The 24,395-nt window shown below is 48.2% G+C and overlaps 1 protein-coding gene across 1 annotated transcript in view; it reads left to right on the forward strand.

The window, feature by feature from the left end:
- Prdm12 (PR/SET domain 12) overlaps positions 1-10,806 on the forward strand; it is a 16,102-nt gene extending 5,296 nt beyond the window's left edge. Inside the window, exons 4-5 of the mRNA XM_021194364.2 lie at positions 6,839-6,950; positions 9,087-10,806. Of these exons, the coding sequence (XP_021050023.1) occupies positions 6,839-6,950; positions 9,087-9,502 (528 nt within the window). The 3' untranslated portion in view covers positions 9,503-10,806. The remainder of the gene's footprint in view (positions 1-6,838; positions 6,951-9,086) is intronic.
- The last annotated feature ends 13,589 nt before the right edge of the window (positions 10,807-24,395 follow it).

The raw sequence follows: 24,395 nt of genomic DNA on the forward strand, positions 1-24,395 counted from the left end.
CACACACACACACACACACACACACGGACATGGACACAGACACAGGAGCCTGGCCAAGAATTTCTATGCCATGTTAGCATTTACCTGGGACAGACAGGTGGCTTGAACCCCATCATACTAGACATGTCTGACTAGTGCGAGTCAAAGATAAATCAGGACAGATGAATAACATTTATCCAGAAGTATGAATTCAGGGGGCAAGAATATTTCCAGGAAGGAATTAAAATTTGTATAATTAGGGGGAAAGTTTATGTTTATCAGAAATTTAAGTATATAAAACTTTATAAACCTGTACATTTTATTTTAGTCCCATTGGCCATATACCCACACCTATCTACATATCACACATATGCCTCTTGCAGGGCATTGTACTGCTTAGAGTGAACCATTCTGCTCAGAAGGGGACAAGGAAATACAAAACATTTACAAATTACTTTTCTTTCTTTTGTTTAAAAAATTTTGTTTTAAAAATGTAAGACAGGGTCTCACCTCTGTCCCCATATAGAGTTCCATGATTTTGTACTTGTGGAATGTCCTACAGGAGCCATAGTGTATTACTCCTACTGACAAGAGACATTTCCCCCCATGTAACGGGCAATTAACACGGGTTACTGTTATGAAATATAAACAGTGCTTGTGACCAGCAGGAAGACCAAGGGTCAGACCCTGGTAAAGGTCTTCATAGTGAGGTTCAGGCCAGCCAGGCTCACTGTGTAGCCCTGAAACTCATGTAGACCAGTCTGGCCTCAAACTGACAGTGAGCTGCCTAGCTCAGCCTCCAGAGTGCTGGGATCAAAGGCATTTGCCAACATACCCAGCCCCAAATTGCTTTTCATAAATGATGTTGGGCACATTTTTTCCATACCAGCAATTGTCTCAACCCATATTATCACAATGTCAGAATTCCACTTATATGTCCGGGTATGACCAGACAGATTTGTGTTCACCTAGGCGGCTCCTGGGAAGTCTTGTCTAATCTGCTGTTTGGTCTGTGTGTGCTGAGGGGCTGTTAGCCAAGGAGAGGGGGCTTTGTGACAATCTGTTTACTTGGTCTTCCTGCTCATGAGTGAGCGTTATTTGTATTTCACAACAGTAACCCAACAGTAACATATTTGCCAAAACGTTGTTGTCTCTCTTCAGTAGGAAGAAGACACTAGGACATCCCACAAATACAAATCATGAACTCTAAATGGAGACAGAGGTGACTGTTTGGGAACTCAGGCCAGTACTAGAGTACCTGTTCCAAATTCTGCCTCCCAGGTGGAGGTGAGGAGGGCGAAACCTTCTGACTTTGCATCTGCCTGGACACTCAGTCCCACCTCAGGTGCTTCAAATGGTGTTTCTAGACAGCACCTAGCACAAAGCAGGCGGGGCCAATAAATATTGAATGAATAAACCCGAGTGATAGTGTGTCCACAGGGACCTACCTCTTCCAGGAAAGCAAAAGTGATTCACGGGGAAGCAAATGATTTGGGCAAGAAACTGGCACGAGGGGAAGCTGGAGGAATCTGTTATCTCTATGTGGGGGAAGAAAATTCCCAGTCCATCCCATTTCCGTTTTATTGTATTGTATTGGCAAATGGTTGCCCTGAAATGTGGGCTTTCCCATTTTCTCTTGTTCCAGGGCAGCTGAGCCCTTTATTTTTCCAAGAGCCTCACCTCTTTTCTCAGCTCTGAGGATAAGCACCATTTTCCTTTTGACCTCGCTCAGTAGTGGTTCTGATGAGTACCACCATTGATGATCGGCCCCATTAATGTTGTGCGCAGACATCGTTATGACATCAGACATCTCTTCTGTGCCGACACCACACTGGCAACATTTTCGAAGGTCTAAGCAACTCTGGCTTCGTAGTGGGACTGAGCCCAGGGCTTATTTACTTTTTTTAAATGGTTCTGCGAATTGAACCCTTGGGCCTTATACATACTGAATAGGTCCTGCATGGCTGAGCTTTGCTGCATCTCTGTCCCCATCTTAATGATGAAGAAATGAAGGTTCGAGGTTCAGAGAGAGTCTGGAGCTGTGATTTGAACCCCAGCGGTTCCTGCTCCAGAGCTGGACGGCCAGCTGTGTGTGGCCTCCCTGGCCGGCATCTTCTTGTCGGGGCTCTATTAATTGGTGTGTCAGGACATCTGTCAGGCACAATGGAAACGGATGATCATCCAGATGACACAGAGATGCTTCTGTGTCACCCCGGGAAGGGGCAGGTGTCAGGGGCAGGCTGCCTCTCGGGAGCATGCTCCATGGGGTGTCATGAATTTGTATTAGGAAAGCAAACCTGAAAGCCTGTCACTGCCCTTCTGTCGTTGAAATGGGGCAGGATTCAAGTTAAGGCTGACCAGAACGTTAGGAGTTAGCCAGCGGGCCTAAGGCTTGGCGGCGGGAGTCAGGCAAGGCTGTTTCCCTCAGTTTCACAGAGTGGATTTTATGAACTGGCTATCAGTTCCTTTGGGGATTGCTTGGTTCATGGTATGTCCCAAACCAATCTTCTGTTCCCAGAAACATGAGTAAGCAGCTGATTCAGGCTCCCAGCCCTAGTGCAGAGAGCCTAACCTGGACCAAAGCTAAACTCAGTAGGAACAGAGCCTGCTGGGGACTGCGACTGTTCAGTGCACTGAGGTGGTCTCTGGACAGTACTCTCAGGATGTCAGAGAAGCGGGTGCAGGCTCTGGGGGTCTTCTGGGCTCCAACACAGGCTTCTGGTGGATGCAGGACACGCCCAGAGAGCATCAGTAACAACTGGGCATCCGGAGCAGGAGCATCCAGAGCTCCCCACTATTTACCACCTTATGCCCATGGACTTTAGTTTTTAAGTTGAATAAATTAATTTTGGTATTTATTAAGTGGAGACCAGAGGTACAGGGGTTCCAGGCTCTGAAGTTCAAAGAACTCGTAGTCCTGTTTCTTTGTGAAGGTGATGTGGGCCTCCTCCACTGCTCACAGGCTCTAGCTGTCTGAGGCTGGTTATTTTTTCCCCCAATTCCAGTGCATTCTAATTAGTAGGCTTCCCTTTCTGAAAAGTCTTGCTTGTTATCACACTTGCATTTCCAGATATATAGATGCGATACATGCTCATTTTTAACATAGATCTTACAAAGATAGAAGTCACCTAGTCTCTCCATAGTGACCTAAATCAGCATTTTTCTCAAAGTATCAAAATGACATGTTTTGGGGGGAAACACACAGAGGGAGGCAGAGGCAATGGCTGGGCACTCAGTGCAGAAGAGAAAGAACCCTTCCATCATTTACCCTGTGGCACAGTTAGCCTTTGTGTCCATGAAGTTTAATGCCTAAGTTGAATCAAACTGATTTTAGTATTTGTTTCTTAGATTTAAATAACATTTGTTTTATTATGTGTATGCCTGTTCTGCGTGCATGAATGCTTGTGCACCATGCACATGTCTGCAGTCCCCAGAGTCTAGAAAAGGATGTCAGATCCCTTGAAAAGGGAGTTCCTGATGGTTGCGAGCCACCATCATGTAGGTTCTGGGGTCTGAACCTGGGTCTTCTGAAAGGGCAGGCAGTATTTTTGATTTCTGAGCCACCATTCCAGGCCCCCTATACAGGAGCTGATATAGCCTGGGCTGGTCTTGAGACCAAGCCATTTGATATTTAGGTGAGGAAGACCTTGAACTTCCTATATCCTCCTGGTTCTAACTTCTCAGTGCTGGGCCCTACATCTGGCTTACATGGAGCTGAAGACCAAACCCCGAGCTTCACACACTCTGAGAGCCAGTGCTTCATAGGCATGGAAGGCAAAGGCCTGGGTACCATGGACTTGCATGCTGCCCGTGGCCCTGGGCTTCACTGCAGTGATTCAGTGTGCCCAGATCATGCTAGTTCCTCTGGAGCATCCCCACGCCAGGAAAACTGCAGCAATTCCACAGCTTCGGTACTGAGAGCTTTGCGCTTGTGGCCCCCAGGACCCAACAGCTCTCAGGGAGGCCTGTGAAGTAGGGACTGTTCTGTTTTACAAGTCAAAGAGTCTGAGTGTCCCCTCCAACAGCCCACACCAGAGCTCGGTGTGTGTGTGTGTGTGTGATGGGTGGGGGACTCTGTAGCTCATCTCCTACAAGGTGTGTGCACATGGCCTAGAGGCTGCTTCAAGAGACATGCTTAGAGACTTTTTTGTTGTTGTTGTTTTGTTTTGTTTTTCTTCTTCTTCTTCTTTTTTTTTTTTTTTTTTTTTTTTTTTTTTTTTTTTTTTTTTTTTTTTTTTTTGTTGTTGTTGCTTAGAGACTTTTAAGGTCACACCTAAGGACCCGGTGACACGAGATCCATCTTGTACAGTAGTCTCTTTCCCAATCCATATCGTGAAAACAAACAAACAAGCCCTCGATCAATATCTTAAATACTTGGACTCTGTCATCTTCTTCTCGGAGGCTCTCACGGGCCCTTTCTTCTCTCAGAGGCCTCCAGCTCTGACCCTCTGGTCTCTTGGGCGGTGACCATGACTGTGAAAGGGAGGCAGGAGGATTTTGTCTAGCTCTGGTGCCAGGTCCTAAGCTGCCTGCTGCCTTGAGACACTGCCTCATTTTGCTTGTTTATGAATTGTGCTTGTGTTTCATATTTAACCTCCCCAATGGGACTGATCACACACACACACACACACACACACACACACACGCACGCATGCACGCGCACACACACCCCTGTGCTCCTATGATGCTAAAGGCTAAGGGTTAGTGTGAAGAGACATGAGGAGGCTAAGCTGCTCTTGACAGGGGAGCCGCAGCCAGGATACCTGCAGTTCCCTGCCCCCTCACTCCTCGCTCTCCTTTCAGAGCCTGGTGGGTAGGGATGAGGCAAGCCTTCTGGGCTCTCTCCACGGAAGGTGGACCCAAGGTTCTCAGGCACACACAAAGGGAAGAAACTCTACCTGACCACTCCTCTGGGGTGGCTCCAGATAGCCATGGGTGGTGATTTTTCTTTGTATATATGTATGCGTATATGCTCGTGTTGTGTGTGATGTGTGTGTACGAGAGTGTGCAGGTCAGACACCAACCTCAGGTGCTGTTGCTCGGAAGCCTTGTTCTTGGAGACGGCTCTCTGGCTGGCTTAGGGCTTGGCAATTAGTCTCAACTGACTAGCCAGAAAACTCCAGGGATCTACCACTACTTCCCCAGCACGGGGATTACAAGTGTGTGTACCATCAAGCCTACTCTTTTCATGTGAGCTTTGGAGCTCAGTCTCATAAGCTTATGCTTCCAAGGCAAATACTAAGTGAGCTGTCTCCCCACTCTCATCTGGTCTCCTGTGCTTCAGCTAAAAGAGAATCTCACAGGGAAATGAGGCAGCCGTCGTCAGGCCTTGTCCGAGTCTCACTGGGTACCTCACAGAAGGACCTCCAGGAACCGTGGCCTCAGGGCTGTTCTCTCCTGCTTGTCCTACCGGGAGAGCAGGCTCCTCAGTTCCCTTGGATCAGGGCCACCAAACTCTCCTGATCGGAAGCTGTCTCGGCTGAGGACAGCCCAGCCTCAAGCCTGGCCACAGGCTCTGGGCTTCTGGTGGTTGTTGGGATTAGAACTCAGGACCTCCGGAAGAGTAGTCAGTGCTCTTACCCACTGAGCCATCTCACCAGCCCGGCTCTGGGCTTTTTTTTGTTTTGTTTTGTTTTTTGTTTTTCAAGACAGGGTTTCTCTGTATAGCTCTGGCTGTCCTGGAACTCACTTTGTAGACCAGGCTGGCCTCGAACTCAGAAATCCGCCTGCCTCTGCCTCCCGAGTGCTGGGATTAAAGGCGTGCGCCACCACGCCCGGCGGCTCTGGGCTTCCTGATGTTGCACCTAGGACACAGCGTTGAATGCTATTCTGGTGTTTCCAGAGGTGGAGGTGGGTGGCAATCCCAAGGTTTCCTTCTTAGCACATGCCCTATGGTACATGAAGCCCCGCAGGCAGCCCTGTGCTGTGTGACTCAGTGCTACCTCCATACCACTTGATGTAAGAGCTGTTTCTGAAACATTATCAGGCAGGGTATAGCCATAGGGTACCCCACAGTCCACACTCCTTAGAAATATCTGACTCTGCCCTAGGACCCTGAGTGCTGACTGACTCTGGATTAAAAGGGGGGGGGGCGGATTCTAGATGATTTTATCTCCTGTTACTTCTGCTTGTGGAGCTTTCCCCCTTCTTTTTGTGACAAGATCTTTTTTTTTTTTTTAAAGATTTATTTATTAATTATATGTAAGTACACTGTAGCTGTCTTCAGACACTCCAGAAGAGGGAGTCAAATCTCTTTAGGGATGGTTGTGAGCCACCATGTGGTTGCTGGGATTTGAACTCAGGACCTTCGGAAATGCAGTCGGGTGCTCTTACCCACTGAGCCATCTCACCAGTCCCCCTGAGACAAGGTTTTACGAATTCCAGGTTGGTCTCAATCTGGCTATGTAGCCAATCATGACCTTGAACTTCTGGTGGTCCTGCCTCTACCTCTGAGTGCAGGGATGACAGTGACTACAGTGACTGTTTTATGCAGAGCTGGGGATCTAGTCCAGGCCTTTGCTTATGCTAAGCACGCATTCTACAGCTGAGCTAGCCCCTTCCCCCACCCGCCCCACAGGGCCTGAGCTCTTTTTCTTTTGTTTTCTTGTGGCCATCCATTTGGATATTTTTGTGAAACTGGACAGAAATGATGAGATGACCTGGGTTACGAGAGAGGAAGAGAGGGGACAATGTCCCGGGGCCTTCAATGTCCACACAGTTTGCCAGGGATATGTCAGTAAGATCATGCCAGCTTTGGCTTTCTCAGGCCCCGGGTGTGGTGCAGAAATGTGTAGAGAAACCCCTTGCCTCCTGCCAGCAGCTGCCACCCCCTGACCTCTTCATGCCTCTCTTCTTGCAGATGATCCCTCCAGACCAGGAGCTGCTGGTGTGGTATGGAAATTCCCACAACACCTTCCTGGGCATCCCAGGTGTGCCAGGCCTGGAGGAGGAGCAGAAGAAAAACAAGCATGGTAGGCATTCAGTATTCGCCAGGAGGTCCTAGTGACAAAGGTCCAAGGAGGGGAGAGCTAGGCGACAGGACACCTCCTAGCCTTGGGAACCCTGCTTCAACATCCAGCAGCACTGTGCACTGGGAGCTCCTGGTCAAACAGAAGAGCGCTTCTCCCAGAGCAGCCAGTGTAGGCTGAGCACGGGGAAAGGCAGGCAGGCAGGCTTGCTTTCTGGGCCTGTTAGGTTGTCTGTGGGCAGAGGAGGACACCTGAGAGAGGTGACAGGTGTGGCCTGAGAGCGGGGCAGGACAGCAGGAACACACATTGGTGTCTAGTTCAGCTGCAGGCTGCTGAGTCTGGCTTTGTGCCTCAGCTTCCTCGTCTATAAAGAGAAGGCATGGGGCGAGGGCTTCTCTATGCCCCCTTCCAGCTCTGTCCAGGTCCTGGTGTAGGGCATCAATTAGCTGCAAGGTTTGTACTCTGAAGAGGGAGGGTAGAATGAGCCTGTGTGTCTTGAGACGGGGCTTATTGTATAGAAGCTACTGGTTCAAGACCAATGTCCTGTTGAGTCTAGAGATAACTGGACTGCCCCCGCCCCAGGCTGAAATGAAACCTTTGATGAGTGTCACCCTCCCAAACCCTACAAAATCCTTGTGACTTTTTTTTAAAGGCAGGGTGTCTCACGGGTCCCAGGCTGGCCTCCAAACTCATTAGATAGCTAAAGATGACCTTGAACTTCTGATTCTCCTCCCTCTGCCTCTAATGTTGGGATTACAAGGGTGTGTCATTATGCCTGATTGTTGCCTTTTTTTTTTTTTTTTTTGGATTTTTCGAGACAGGGTTTCTCTGTGTAGCCCTGGCTGTCCTGAAACTCACTCTCTAGACCAGGCTGGCCTCGAACTCAGAAATCCGCCTGCCTCTGCCTCCCAAGTGCTGGGATTAAAGGCGTGCACCACCACTCCCAGCGATTGTTTACTTTTAAATGATTTATTTATTTTTATTTTATATGCATCGATACATGCATGTCTGTGGGAAGGTATCAGAGCTCCTGGAACTGGAGTTACAGGCAATGATGAGCGGCCATGTGGGTGCTGGGAATTGAACCTGGATCCTCTGTAAGAGCAGGCAGTGCTCTCGACCACTGAGCCATCTCTCTGACCCATTTATTTATCTATTTTAAGAGAAGCAAGCCTGGCAATGGTGGTCACGTCTTTAATCTTAGCATTCTGGAGGCAGACACAGGTGGATTTCTGGGGTTGAGCCCAGCCTGGTCTTCAGAGTTAGTTTCAGGAGCCAGGACTATACCAGGAAACCAGGTCTCAAAATAAAAAGAGGGGAAAGAAAAGAAAAGGAAAAGGAAAGAAAGAAAGGGGCCTGAGGCTCTATGTGCTAGTGTTTACCGACACACCCCTTCTCTGAATGCCCCTGTTTCTATTTTCAGTGAGAAAATGGACAAAGCATAGTTTCCAGGTACGCTGAGTACTCAGCCAATATTTATGTGAAAGATGAGAGGGCTTTTTAGGGGTGTCATAGTTGTTATCCTTTGTGGATGGCTTTTAGGACCCAGGCAATTCTCACACCAAGGCAAAGGGACCAGCACAGAAGTCTTCTAGTGTCTGCCATTTTTCTGACTGAACTTGCAAAATTTCCCTAGCCCCTAGTGGTTCTACAAGACCATAGTTTTTTTGTTTGTTTGTTTGTTTGTTTGTTTTTTAACTTTATTTTATTCTTACATTTTACTTATTTGTGTGTACATATAGGCATGCATGCCACGGTGAGCACGTGGAGGTCAGAGGACACTAGTGGGAGTCAGTTCTGTCCTTAACCATGTGGGTCCAGGGAATGCAGTTTGGGTCATCAGGCTTGGTGGCAAATGAATGCCTTTAGCCCAGCCACCCCTTCCCCCCTTTCCCGAAGTGCTGGGCCACTATGCCTGGACTACCTCCCATCTTTCGGATGAGATGTCTAAGGTTTCCTGAGGCCACCAAATAAATCCTCCCAGGCTGGGGACCCCGCTGCAGTCTGGCTGCTGTTAGATCACAGCCATGACCCGCTGCGTCCTTGAGGCTGTGTGTCTCACGGCGTGGGGTGCTAACCGGGCTTCTTTCTTTCCCTCCCGCCCTCTCCGTGGGTCCCGCGTTCCGCCCGCGCGGCCAGAGGACTTCCACCCGGCAGACTCCGCGACCGGCACCGCGGGCCGCATGCGATGCGTCATCTGCCACCGCGGCTTCAACTCGCGCAGCAACCTGCGCTCGCACATGCGTATCCACACGCTGGACAAGCCCTTCGTGTGCCGCTTCTGCAACCGCCGCTTCAGCCAGTCGTCCACGCTGCGCAACCACGTGCGCCTGCACACGGGCGAGCGTCCTTACAAGTGCCAGGTGTGCCAGAGCGCCTACTCGCAGCTGGCCGGCCTGCGCGCCCACCAGAAGAGCGCGCGCCACCGGCCGCCCAGCACCGCGCTGCAGGCGCACTCGCCCGCGCTCCCCGCGCCCCACGCTCACGCGCCCGCGCTCGCCGCCGCCGCCGCTGCCGCCGCCGCGGCGCACCACCTGCCGGCCATGGTGCTGTGAGCGCCGCGCACGCGCCCCACGCGCACGCGCCTCCCCGCCGCCGCTGCGACGGACCCGACCCCCCCGCCCCGCGCTGCGCACCGCCGAGGGGCCGGCTACCCGGAACCCACTCCTGATCCGTCTCGCAGAGGAGAACGCCGAGGGGAGACGTCCCCTTTGCCCAGGCCACCCGGCTGGTGTGGCTGCTGCCCTGTCCTCTCTTCTTGAGAGCCGGTCCTCACGCCCGGCCCCATCGCGGAGTGTCCCTCCTGCAGGGCCGCGTTCCCACGCGGACATCTCTGTCCTAGACGACAGGACGGGGGGGGGGGGCAGACGATCTCCAAAGAGAGCTGAATAGTTGGGAGTGGAAGAGAGAGCTACCTCCTTGGCCCAGAGTGGGCCCGGGGCGGGCGGTGCTTTATCTCTGCCTCCTGGGAATGGTGTCTTGATGTGTCGCGAGTGGAGGGAATGACGTTGACCCTTGGCTGCGATTGGAGCCCTAAGGTGATTAGCACAGACCGGGAGAGACCTGGTCATCCGGGGCCCTGCTTTCCTTCAGGCTACTTTCCCTAGTCTCCAGCTCCCAGGGAAGGACGAGATGCCAATATATTTTTTGAAGTGTGCTGGGCAGGTTGAGAGTGGAGTCACAAGAGACATTCACCATAACCCCTGGGCAAGACCCTGACCCTTTTGGAGCCTCAGTTTCCCCATCTATAGAACGCAGGAATTAGACCAGTGCTCCCTCTCCTAAATCTCTCCTGTCTTCTGAGCTTAGGAATGGAGAGGCACTCTCACTTCCACCCTCCTAAGTCCCCAAACAAGAGAAGGAGCGACCATACAGGGCTGTCTGGAGCCGAGGTTGGCTTCTCCACCCAGAAAGTTTGTCTGAGGCGCGCGAGGGCCCCAGGTTTCTTCTCCAGGAGCCCACATTCCCACTTGCCCCTGGCCACACCGTTCCCTGCTCTGTCCGTGGGCGCCCTCTGGTGTCACAAACCTTGTCATTTACCAGAATTCCTGTCCCCCCAACACACACACACACATACACACACACACTCCATCCAAACACCAGGGCGTTTGTAATAATAATTTAAAAAAAAAAAAAACAACCCACAAAACTATAATAATATTAACAAAAAGTATAACATGTATAGAGTTTTCAAAAAAAGTGTGTTCTACTCCCAGAAAACGGTCACTTTAACTTTGTAAATGTTTATCTAAGATGATATTTACGAAACTGTGATATATATTATTTGATTGTATATGTAAACTGTAAATACATTTGTACTTCTCTTGTATTCTAAAATAAAAATTACTTGGAACATGTATCACTTGGTCCCTACCCGGGTGCAAGGTCCAAATGTCTGAGACATTTGGAAACAGTGGAGACATTTGGAAACAGTAGGGACATTTGGGAACAGTGGGGACATTTGGGGACAGTGGGGACATTTGGAAATGGCTAGAGGGTTTGTTCTGCTGACTACTGCTAAAATTCACTGCTGTCCCTTTGGTAAGGAAAAGCTGCTGTCCCCAAGAAAAGCCAGAGTGCAGAGTGACTGGGAATAGTGAAGGAGCAGGACAGAGTTCTTGTAGTTTAGCCAGCTGCAGTGCGGGGTCCCTCCGGTACAATTTACTCACTTACACATGGCTTAGGAGTTGTTTGTTCTCATAACCAACTTGGATTGGTTTAAGGGGGCAGCGGTAGGCCATATGGATCACCAGGAGTCCTAGACCTCCTAAGTAACCTGCTACATCCATTTTCAGGCTTTGGGTCTTAGTTTCTTTTCCTGAACTGTGACACATTGGCAGAAACAACTTAAAGGAGAAAGGGTTTATTTTGGTTCAAAGTACAGTACATATGGTGGGGGAATTAAAACAGCAGCGGCCCCAACCCCCTGCTCACACCACAGCGACAGCAAGAAGAACAGTGAATGGAGACACACGTTGCTCAGTCCCTTTTCTCCATCCAGGATCTGGGTCAGGGAATGGAGTGGTCCACAGTGAGCTAGTCCCTCTAACTCCATTAAAGTAACCATGGTAACCCCCCCATACGCATGCTCAGATGCCCCTCTCCCTAGTGATTCTAGATCCTGTGAGGATGACATCACTAACCATTACACCTACCTTAGTGAAGACCAAGGAGTCGGAAGGACAGGGTAAGGCCAGCGAGAGTTCAGGGCTGGGTAAGGTTAGGCCTGTTGGTCTCCTCGAGGACTTCTGGGTCAGTCAGATGTGTGGGCTGTAGTGTGTTAAGTTCACACCTGTGTTCCAGCCTTTGTCAGACATACTGGAATCATCCTATCTATACACTGAACCGACAGGTACACCTCCCATGTGTCCTCACCAGCCTTGCACTTGTGCACATGGGAATTCACATTTGTCATAGAAGCCACCCCTCTTTGGAAGTTCCCAGTGTGGAGTGCATGGCCAAAGAAAGACCCTTATACTTTGGAAGTCATGGCACAGAGGGGCAGCTGACAAGTTAGCTTGCAGGTGCCGTGACTTTTCTCGGGACTCCTCCCTCCTAAGCCTTTCCCTCCTTCGTATAGAAGGAAGCATTTTCTTTGTGGGTTTTTGTTGTTTTCAGACAGTCTCCCTGTGTAGCTCTGGGTGTCCTAAAACTCGCTATCACAGAGCATTGACTGTCTCTACTGCCAGAGTGCTCGGATTAAAGATGTGTGCCACCATGCCTGGCTAAAAGAAAGCATTTTACTGAGGCTGACTGACAGTGGGAGAGGGTCATTCATGATCGTCGCGACGGGAAGCAGACAGGTGTGGTGCTATAGCAACAGCTGAGAGCTTTAGAGCCTGATCCACAGGCTGCAAAAGCGACACTGGGCCTGGTGTGGGCTTTGGAAGCCTCAAAGCTCACTCCCAGTGACACACCTCCTCCAACAAAGTCACACTTCCTATCCTTCCCAAACAGTTCGTCAGCCAAGGACTAAGCATTCAAATATATGAGCCTGTGGAGGGAGGGAGATCCTCATTCAAACCTCCACCTCCTGATGACAGAATGCTTTACATTACCTTATTTCTTTTCTAGTTTTTGAGATGGGCTCTTCTATATATCCCATGCTGGTCTTAAACTCACTATGTAGCCTAGGCTGGCTTTGAACACAAAGCAATCCTCCTGCCTTAGCTTCCTTGAATACTGAGATGACTGTCATATGTCACCATGCACAGCAAGTTCTTTCTGGAGGACCAGATATCTGTCAGGTAAATCTTTTCTTCTTCTTCTTCTTCTTCTCCTTCTCCTTCTCCTTCTCCTTCTCCTTCTCCTTCTCCTTCTCCTTCTCCTTCNCCTCCTCCTCCTCCTCCTCCTCCTTTTTCTTCTTCTTCCTCTTCCCCTTCCCTTCCTCCTCCTCTTCCTCTGCTCATTTTCATAACAATAGGGACCAAGGCTCAGGCATCACACACACTAGGAATAGTTTTAACCACTGACCTGTATTCTATTTCTTCTCAGGAATCCATATCAGAGGATTCTAGACAGAGGGCAATGGTCTGAGTTTGAAACCCTACTCAGCCATTTACTGTGTGATCTTGGGCAATGAACTAACATCTCTGTGCCTCAGCCTTCTCAGATGGAATTTGGGGAGATACTTAGCTCTAAGGATGTCACAGGGTAGCAGGTATAAACAAATACAGTATACAAGTGTGTGCCTGGAACAGAGTAAGTGCTCAGTAAATACAAGAATGTCTTTGGTAGGTGAGTGTGCTTATAGCTTTTGCCACTACCAGCAGCACCAGCAGCACCAGCAGCACCAGCACCACTTCAGTACATTCCTCAGAAATGTCAATTCTTCTCATCTTCAAACCTTTCCTGGATTCTACTCAAAGATCTCCTGAGCTAGGAGAACAGATACCTTGAGTATGCCTTGGAGCTGGCCTGCTGGGACATGAGTCTGTGCATGGGTGGAGAAAGTTCCCGACAGTTGTTGGCAAGCTGCCATGCTTGACTGCTTCCTTACATCATGGCCATCTCAGGGGAGTCTGGCTTCTTCCATGTTTGTTGAGAGCGTCAGAAGCAAGTATTCCAGGATGGCAGGGGAAGCTGTGTGGGCTGTCCTGACTGGGCTTTGGTTGCACACAGGCACTTCTGGCATCTGCCTCACTTCCCTTGTATGTGCTCAGGTCCAGCACTCTGGACTGAAGAACTCTGAACTGCGAGATGCTCATGATCCTGCTGAAATAACACTCAGGAAACCTAAGAGGAGGCTGAGATGGCTCCGTGGGGAAGGGGGCTGTGCGCAAGCTGACGGCTTCAGTGCAATCCCCAGGATACACAAGACGGGAGGAGAACCAGACTCCCTGGTGAAGTGGAAACTTCTAGTTCTTCAGAAATCTACTTATGCTGAATGATGTTTTGCTGGCGCACACAGGTGGAAGGATGTCATGCTAAAGCAAACACATGAAAAACTGTTTTCCTAAGCAGACATGGGTGAAAGGATGTTTGGATATAGTCCGTGAAAGGACTCTTGATGAAGGAGTATAAATATGACCTCACAGCCAATGGGAGACAAGCAATGAGCTTTAGTTTGGTTTGTTCCACCTCGCTATTCTTCGCTAAAGGCATGTATGTGTTGGTTCACCTTACATAATGTTGTTGAGAGAAACTTGCCCAAGAACTTCTTGTGAGGTTCCTGTGGCAGCTTGCTGATTCTGCGGTCTCGCCTCAGGTGGATTGGTGAGCCTGGTGGTTTCTTCAGGATTGAACTACAGCTGCCTGGTGTCTGCTTGCTGAAAGGATTGGACTGTAGCTGCTGGTTCGTGCCTGGTGTTTTCCTGTCGAGAGGACAGGTCTGTGCTGCTAAGTTGTGTTTGATGTTTGCTATGGGACTGAACTGCTGCACAAGAATATCAAGCTCACTCCCAAAGAACTATTGCTGAGCAGGTCTACTTCCTCATATCCTAATAACTTTTCTCTTCTATTTTCTCTGCTGGTGGTGGGCTAGAGGAGAAATTGAACCCCTATTAAAAGTTGGTTGCAAAAAATTTATGTCTACAGCCTGGTCATCCTCTGACCTCTGCACATGTGTGCCACAGTACATACAAATCTGCACATACACACGGGGGCTGTTTCAAATGTTTGTAAAGAAGTACTACCTCCAGTGTGTATCCCTGGGTAGAAATCTCTGTACACTTCTGCTTGGAAAATGAAACCAGTCTTTTGTGATTTCATTGACCACCAAGTAAAGCCAGGGTGTGGATGAGAATCTGCTCACAGAGCCCCAAGCTCCAGCTACCAGGGATCTCTTTTCACACTTCTTCAGATGTTCTTGTTGGCCGTTCTCACATAGAATCCACTCGTCTACTCATCCCAACACCTCCCTTCAAGGCTCACTCAGATGCCACCATTATCCAGTGAGGCTTCTCTGGGCCTCCCTTGCCACTCCCCCTATTATCTCAGAACATCTCAGTGCCCTGATTGCTGAGGTAGCAACCAACGGGTCCAGTTTTGTGGTCCTCAGAGCACCTGATAACTGCCTAATGAATATGTTTATTTATTCATTCAGCAAATATTGCTTTCACCCTGCTGCCACCAGAGTTGTGCTGAAGCAGAGGCCCTGGTGCATTCAAGATTTGGCACACTTTCAATCTCACCACTCAGGAGACAGAGGGTGGCAGATCTCTGAGATTGAGGCCAGCCTGGTCTACAGAGTGAGTTCCAGGATAGCCAGCTATATACAAAGAAAAGTTGTATCAAAAAACATATATATGTATATATTTATGTGTATATGTGAATATGTGTGTGTGTGTGTGTGTCTCACTTGTAATCCAGACATCACCATGACCGAGGAAAGCATTGCTGCTGGGGATGTGATGGACATCAATACTACTGTATGCCGGGCAGTGGTGGCGTATGCCTTAATCCCAGCACTTGGGAGGCAGTCGGATTTCTGAGTTCAAGGCCAGCCTGGTCTACAGAGTGAGTTCCAGGACAGCTAGGGCTATACAGAAAAACCCTGTCTCGAAAAAAACAAACAAACAAAAAAATACTGTACATGACTTGCTACAGACCAGCCTCAACCACAACATGTCAGGCATGTGGCATACATGAAGTTCCCAAAGCCTTAGACAAGTTCTGTGCCCGTCTGTGTAGAAGTTAAGTTCAGTTCTTCCTCCCAGCCCCACACTCCCAGAAATATGACTCAGACTTAAAATATATTTACAAATACCTTGACCATAGAGCTAGGCTCAACTCTCACTAGATCATAACCCAAACTAACCCAGAATGTAACCTACATTCTGCCACATGGCTGATTGCCTGTGCTCAGGTATCAACTTATCTTCCCAGGCTAATCCTCCCTGCCTGGCTCTATCCCAGAGTTCTTCCTGCCTCCCACATATCCCACTTTCTGTTCTAACCATTCCTATAGGCCATAGGTTTTTAAATTGACAGATGGATCCATACAATTCATAAGATACTCTCTCTACATATCGGTGTATTTTCATCTGCTTGTGATAAGCCCATGTATGTCAAGTTGGTGGGGGAACTTTGTGCTGAGCACCAAAGTGGCCTAATTAAGGTTGATGAAAACAAGAAACTAGGGGAATGCTTCAGCCTCTGTAAAACCAATTGAGAGGAGAAGCCACATAAAGTGGGGGAGGCTATGAACTAGCTCAGCAAGGAAGGGGGCAAGCTCAATGTATAGTTGGATATCATTAAAGAGTACTTCAAATGCAAGAAATGCATAAATCAATTTGTTGTCTAAACAAAACAGAACAAGGCAAAAAATGTATTGAAGACTGTTTCAAGGGTGCCCAACATTTGTTTTAATAAAGTGAGACAGTCAGACATGAAAATGACTATGAAAAAGAAAGAAATAGCCACATGGGAGTGGTGCACCTTTAATCCTTTCCCTCCCAGTTTGCTTTTTGATGTTTCATCACAGTATTAGAAAACCTTACTAAACAACTTGGTACCATGAGTGGGGTATTGCTGTGACTGGCCTGACCTTGTTTTTGGGAAGACTGTGGAAGGACTTTGGAACTTTGGGCTAGAAGAACCATTGACTGTCGAGAGCTCTGTGGGATGTTCTGTGGGAGCTTGGAAGGTAAGAATGTTGAAAGCAGTGTGAAGGATGGAGCCCTGGCTTGTAAAGTTTCAAAAGGAACTTTAAAGACTATTGTGCCCATTTGTCATTGTAAAGGAAGATTCTGTGACTCTGGTTAGCAGAGGCTGAAGAATCGCCTGTTATTAACAAGATACTAGAACTACTAAAGCAAAATTTGGCTTTCCTGGGATACTTTATTCTGGTTGACCAGAGCTAAAAAATTAGTAGTGGTTAAGAAGAAACCAGCAGCCGGGTGTGGTGGTGGTGGTGCATGCCTTTAATCCCAGTACTCGGGAGGCAGAGGCAGGTGGATTTCTGAGTTCGAGGCCAGCCTGGTCTACAGAGTNAGCCTGGTCTACAGAGTGAGTTCCAGGACAGCCAAGGCTACACAGAGAAACCCTGTCTCAAAAAACCAAAAAAAAAAAAAAAAAAAAAAAAAAGAAGAGACCAGCATCACTGAGGTGAGATCTTCTGGGAAGTGTTTTCTGAGAGCACAGAGAAGCTGTGTTCCAGACATAGCCAAGATTGTACCTTTTGCTGCAGCTGGACTTGGTAATGTCACTCAGGTGGTACTGACTTTGAAGGCATGAAGGGGTCATGGAGAGCAACTGAGGCTTAGCACTGTGAGAGGCCAGGAGAGGTCATTGGTGAAGGTGCAGCTTCAATGTCAGTTGAAGGCCTAGGCCCGAAGGGGTCATGCAGAGAAACTGAGTGTTTGTCCAGCAGCGAGGATGCATGAGCACCAGTGGAGAGCTTGTCTAGCATCCGCAGCACTGTGCAAAGCGGGTGCAATATGCATGCCTATCACAGCAATTGGGAGGAGGAGATAAGAGAGTCAGAAGTTCAAGGCCTGCTTTGGATGCATGAGACCTTGTCTTCAAACAGACATCTACCAAACCAAACCACCACCACCACCACCAAAAGTCCTGATTTTTGGACCATTCTCAGAAAAGGTCTGTTTCTGATTAGGGGAGAAAGCAATAAGCAAAGAAGAAGATCCACTGTCAAGAAATGAAACAGGATCAGAGTTGAAAGAGGGACTTGAGGGCTTGTCCGGGGAGGAGGCCGGTAGCACCTTCTCCAGCACCTCCCTGCAAGACGAGGGGCCATGCAGAAAAAAAGCCAACCAAAAACCCATCCTGAACCAGCAATGGGTAGTGTTAGCTCATGGGACCAAGGGGAGGCCAGAGTGTTTGAGGGTGGGGCAAGTATGAGGGCAAAGGGGTGGGGGAGCAGGGACAGGTCTGTAATAAGAGCGAGGTAGAGATGTGTTCAAATCCCAAAAATCTCTTGAGACTGGCAGAAGTTAGGATAGCTCCTTCCCTGTTCCAGGCCTGTATGCTCCAGGGCACATAGCTCTACGGGGCCCACCTTCACCACAACTGAGGTCATCACGTAGCCTGGTGGCCAAATCACAGGGTTTAACTTCCTCTCTCCCTATAAGGAGTCCAGCAAGCACCTGGAATTCCTCTTCATGCAAATGAGCTCTTCCCAGCACCTCAGCCCAGCCAAAAATGTACATTCAACGCCTAGCCACTCCCCAAGATTTATATAGCCCTATTACCCCTGAATAAAGAGGGCGGTAACACTGACACTGAAATGTGGTGCAAACAAGACAAGCAGGGTCTGAGTTGATGCACTTAGAATTGCTTCCTGGTGTCAAGGGAAGTTACCAGAAGGAAGAAGAAGAGGATGGAAGTTGATTCTGTTTTTTGTTTGTTTGTTTGTTTGTTTTGAGACAGGGTTTCTCTGTGTAGCCCTGGCTGTCCTGGAACTCACTTTGTAGACCAGGCTGGCCTCGAACTCAGAAATTCGCCTGCCTCTGCCTCCCGAGTGCTGGGATTAAAGGCGTGCGCCACCATGCCTGGCTTGATTCTGTTTTTTAAAAGCTCCCTCTTGCTGTTGTGCGTAATTTGTAGTTTGGATAGTGGTGTGTGTGTGTGCGTGTATGTACCCCCACCCATGTATGTGTGCATGTGCACATGTGTGGGCATGTAGTATGTATTTTTATGTGTCTGTGTTTATTCCTCTTTGTGTGTGTATGTGTGTGTGTGTGTGTGTGTGTGTGTGTGTGAGACAGGAGTTGGCTGTTGGTAAAATGCTGTACAAACAGGAACAGCCAAGTTCAGTTCGCTAGCACCTGCTGCGGACCAGCCTCAGTCCTTCCCATGTTCTTGAGAATGGGAGGACCAGATCAGTGCAAAACCAGAGTCTAAGGCAACGAGGCAGGTGCAAGCCGACAGGTGATTTATTGCTGTTCTGAAATTGCGCTTGGAGACAGCTTTCAGATTTGTCTTCCTTTTTTCTCTGAGTTCACCTCAATCTTTTATTGGTTACACATTTCCTTGTTGTACAATAATACATAATCAAAACCCTTTCATTATTTCTCTCAAACCCATTATTTTTCCTAAAAACCCCCATGTAACTATGCTACCAGAAAGCACAACGAACACACAAAGTCACAGTTCGGTGTCTGCTTTAGCAAATTACACATTAACTTAACTCTCAGGAAAACCTCCAAATCGCAGGTCATCTGGCATAAACTTGTGGTTACAGCATTCACATCAGAACAGAAAGGTGCTAAACAGGTCAGAGTAATATTCATATTTTAACTCATCTTAAATTTGAAAAATCTCTTTATTAAGCTCACCCAAAGATCTATTTTATTTTATTTATTTATTTGTTTTGTTTTGTTTTTTTTTGAGACAGGGTTTCTCTGTGTAGCCCTGGCTGTCCTGGAACTCACTTTGTAGACCAGGCTGGTCTCGAACTCAGAAATCCGCCTGCCTCTGCCTCCCAAGTGCTGGGATTAAAGGCGTGTGCCACCACGCCCGGCTTCTATCCATCCTTTTTTTTTTTTTTAATTATACATATATCTTCCAGATTTCCCCAATATTATCTCTAAATCCAACTGCTTATTATTAGAGATCTTCCCTCTGCGGGCTCTCACCATTGCTCACTAATAGACCCAGCTATTGCTTTCTTTATCCTATCCCTTGTATTTTCAATGGATGTCCCTTTCCTCAGTGGCCCAGGCCCACTGCTCCTTTTCCTTGGGGTCTTCAATTGTCTTAACTACTAAAACTTCAGGTTTCTAAAAAACATTTCCTGCTTCAAATAGTTTCTGGTACAACTTAATTATCAGGCGTTGGCTAAGACTTCCCAGTGAACAGTTAAGGCTGTCAGCCTCCACATCCACAACCCTTGTCTGGATGCGCCTGGGTTGGCTGCTTGGATGGTCAGGGCAGAGCAGTATGGTTCTAGTAGACATCAGAGCCATTTCCTTCTCTAGTAATGCCCTCAATCCCTTTCCTAGAAACTTTTCCCAGAGCTGCATTTGAGGACAAGTATGACACAGAAAAAGGTGAAACAGACAAGTACACGAGACAGAGCAACACCATCTTACGCTGGAAATCCAGGGATGCATTGTTCAGGTTGCCGGTGCTCCTGCAGCCGAAACTGTGCCATGCAGCAGCATCCGCAGTCATGTGGCACCCACATAAAAAGATGGGCATGGTGCCAGTGCCTGAAATCCCAGTGCTGTGGAAGTGATGCTGTCCATGTGCAGCTGAGACGGGGAAGAGAGGCAGGGGAAGCTATGGGGAGGTTAGGGGGTAAATGAGACCCTGACTTGGGAATCTTTTTTTTTTTTTAAAGATTTATTTATTTATTATATATAAGTACACTGTAGCTGACTTCAGACACTCCAGAAGAGGGCATCAGATCTTGTTACGGATGGTTGTGAGCCACCATATGGTTGCTGGGATTTGAACTCGGGACCTTTGGAAGAGCAGTCGGTGCTCTTACCCGCTGAGTCATCTCACCAGCCCCTGACTTGGGAATCTTGTTGAAGCTTCTTGTCAACAGAGAAAGAATAATTCCAGAGGTTAACATCTGCTTCAGGCCTTTCTCCTTTCCCAGCTATAAACTTGCAGTGTTCTAGGCGTCTCCCCAGAGATCCCATTTATAGGGTAAGGGCTCTAAATCTTCTGTGCAATCCTAGTGGTTCCTCTCTGGTCACAGTTCCATTCAAATCATCATCAGAGCCGCTCTAGATTTTTTTTTCAAGATTGGGTTTCTCTGTGCAACCCTGGCTGTCCTGAAACACTCTGTAGACCAGGCTGGCCTCGAACTCAGAGATCTGCCTGCCTCTACCTCTCGAGTGCCAGGACCAAAGGTGTGCGCCTTTCTTAGCTAATGCTAAGACAGTGATCTGTGCTCCTTCCTTGTTCCATGCCCACCCCTGGGTATATCTTACTTCCTGAGTGCATCTCTTCCTCTTAACAGAACCCTCAAGCTTAAGGGCCCTATTAAAATGTCTTCAATAACACTTTCAATTCTGTTTGCCACTTGTTAGTCCTAAGATTATTTCCTGTGTCAAAGCCACAAACCCTTGTTGGGCCTAAGCCAAGCTTCCTAAAAGATTACAGCAATCCTCAGAGGTGACAGTGTGGAGTTGTCTCTTTGTTGCTGTCTCAAAAGAAAAAAAAAAAAAGGTGGAGAACAACAGAAGATGACACCTAATGCTGACCTCTGTACACATGTACCTGCACACACGTGTGCATATCCAACCATAAACTAAGTAAAAGCACACTAAATAGAGCAGACCTGATTGGCCATTGAAACCACAGACTTCTGAACTGCTCTTCTGTGGATGAGGTGGTGAGGATGCTGGCTTGGTGGCTGACAACCTGACTTTGATCCCAGGAGCCTGAGTGGTGGAGGGGAACTTGCTCTTGCAGGTTGTCCTGGGTGTATGTAAGCACACACAAACACAAGTTATCAAATAAAGGCAAAATAAGCAAAAAACAAAAAAAAGAAGCAATGCTTAAGTCCACATGTTTAATAAGCCCCAATCCCAGATGTGCAGCTGTTTTCAGGTGCCCACTCCATCCCAGATGTACAGCTGTTTCTAGGTGCCCCTTCCACTGCCTGCTGCTGAAAGAATAATTGTGGAGCAGAGAGAGCAGCTGGGTAAAAATCTGAGTTCTAGTCCCAGCTCCAGGTTTGTTTTGGGGACTAAGTAGCCTCAGGCAGTCATTGGAAACAGTATGACCTCTTCCTAGATGGGCTGTTACAAGTAAGTAATGTGCTTGTGGAAAACTCAGCAGAGAGCCAGAGAGCACTAAGCACAGGACCAGAGAGCACTCAGCACAGGAGCAGTGAGCACTCAGCACAAGAGCAGTGAGCACTCAGCACAAGAGCAGTAAGCACTCAGCACAGGAGTAGTGAGCACTCAGCACAGGAGCAGTGAGCACTCAGCACAAGAGCAGTAAGCACTCAGCACAGGAGCAGTGAGCACTCAGCACAGGCGCAGTGAGCACTCAGCACAAGCGCAGTGAGCACTCAGCACAGGCGCAGTGAGCACTCAGCACAGGAGTAGTGAGCACTCAGCACAGGACCAGGGAGCACTCAGGATAGGGCCAGAGAGCACCTGGAAGATGTTTGGTTAATGGTGAGATCTCTGAGGAAAAATTGGTATCAGACGGAATGAGGCTGGCTGCTGCTGCTATGTGAATTCTAGTCCTTCCTGAGCTCCAGTTTCCTTCTCTATAATCAGCTGTCCACAGTGTCATCTCACTGCCACAAGCTCTGCGCTGTGACTGCTGCTAGGATGAGCAAGGGGAAGTCAATGCCTTTCCCTGAAGGATGAACCTGGAGCAGTGTTTTGGTCTAGGGAACCTCCCTGAGGCCTGCGGCTTGGGTAGGATGTCTTTAAGGACACCACCGCCCTCTTATGGCCACAGCTGACTCAACAGTTGGACTCTGGCTGGCTTCCTCCAGGCCTGAGGGGGATAAGGCCCTGGCTGCTCAGTGACTTCATGCCATTGATTTCCTGGCAAGGCTGGTTTTCTTTATAAGTGTAGTCTTACGTCCTCTCACAGTATGTGGGGCCTGTCTGATAGTTTAGTTTCCTTTAGAGTCCCCCATTTGAGAGGAGAATTGTGCAGTTGATTCTGTGAGGTTGAAATTCAATGTGCCTCAGCAAGGAACGACAGTCCGCACTTCTGGGAGGCCCCAGCATTTGAGAGGCAAACATAGGCCGATCTCTGTGAGTTCAAGGTGTACAAAGCAAGTTTAGGCTGGCTAGGGTTACATAGAGAGATTTTTGTCTGAAGACAAACAAATTCAGTGGGCTTCAAACCTTGCAGGGCCAGGGGAAATGGGAATGAGTGAATGATAGGATAAGGGGAAGATGCCTCTGTTAAATAGGAGGCCCAGATGAAGCCACAGGAGACGCCTGTCATATCTTCCATCCACTACTGAACAGCATCCACTCAGGTGTAATCGAGTTTAAGCAAAGATCCATGGACCCTCTGTGCATTCCCTTATTACAGGAATTTGAACCTGTTTCTAGTTGTGGTGTGGCTCAGCCCTTAGCACACATCTTTACTCCCTCTGGCTGGAACACAGATGTGCCCTTAGTACACACCTTTAATCCCAAACAATGAAGGTCAAGTTAGTTTGTAAGAAGGAAGCACCCATGTTTGAAAGTGATGTCTAATTGAGCGGCAGAAAAAGTGACAAATCAGAGAAAGATTTGACGGAGTGGGATATGCCCCACTCTCATGAGGACAGGCTACCTAAGAGAGAGCAGCACAGAGAGGAAGGAAGCAGTTTTACTTCGAGAGCTTTATAGAGACATGTTTAAGAGAGAACAAGGGAAACACATGTAAAGATGGAATGAGCCATAGAACAAGAAGGAGCCAGACAGATAAGATTGCTAGAGTTAGTTTGAGGCCAAGCAGGAATTTAGAGGCTGAGAGAAAAGGCAAATCTAGTAAGTCAGCTGGGAAAGGAGTTTGAGCCAGAACAACTGAGTTGAATCAGCCAGCCAGAGCTCAGAAAGAACTAGAAAGGGGGAGTTTATTCAGCAGTAATTCAGAAGCTGAAAACATTTAGGCCTAGATAAGACTGTATGGAGTCTAGAAGCTTCCAGATCTCGACCTAGGTTAGCAAACGAAGGCACTAAGCCTCCCAGACAACAATTACAACAGGAAAATAAAAGTTACATTTATAGCTCCCTACAGATTTGCTTGCCACATGTGACTGGCTTTTACAACAGTCATTTTTCAGAAGACACAAGTCATCACTAAGAAGAGGTCCTTACTAAAGCACATTAGAGCCATAGGGCAGTAGCTGAGGACTCAAACCAGCTCCTAAGGAGCAGCTCTGCTGTAGAATACAAGGCCCTCCCAAGGGCCTTTGAATACGCCTGGAGCAGTATTCAAAGGACACTATCTTCTGCTCAGACTGTGCTTCCTGTAAATCCTAGTTCTAAATCTATAGTCTACAAAATATTAGATTATAGTGGTTTTGAGTTGGATGGCAAACTCAAGGTTTATTTCTCAGTCTCTAGAGTTGGCCAACAATAAATAAAATGATGAAATGGAATAGTTTGGGTAAAAACTTATACAGCTTGGCATGCCAGTTTACACCTGTAATCCCAGCTCTTGGGAGGTGGAGGAGGAAGAGTTCAAGGACACCCTGGGTTACACAGCTAAAGTTTGAGACCAACCTGGATGACATGAGACACTGTCTTAAAAAAAAATCCTACACCTAGAATAGAGAGGTGGTTCAGAGGTTGAGAGCACTGGCTACATTTCCAGAGGACTTGGTTTCCATTCCCAGCACCCACACGATGGCTCACAAATATCTATAATTCCAGTTCCAGGGACTCCAACGTCCTCTTTTGGCCTTTGTGGGCATCAGACACTGAGTGGTACCGAGACATACATGCAGTAAAAACGATGACACACAGCCGGGTGTGGTGGCGCATGCCTTTAATCCCAGCACTCGGGAGGCAGAGGCAGGTGGATTTCTGAGTTTGAGGCCAGCCTGGTCTACAGAGTGAGTTCCAG

The sequence above is a fragment of the Mus pahari genome, chromosome 3, assembly GCF_900095145.1.
Source record: "Mus pahari chromosome 3, PAHARI_EIJ_v1.1, whole genome shotgun sequence".
Classification (NCBI taxonomy): domain Eukaryota; kingdom Metazoa; phylum Chordata; class Mammalia; order Rodentia; family Muridae; genus Mus; species Mus pahari.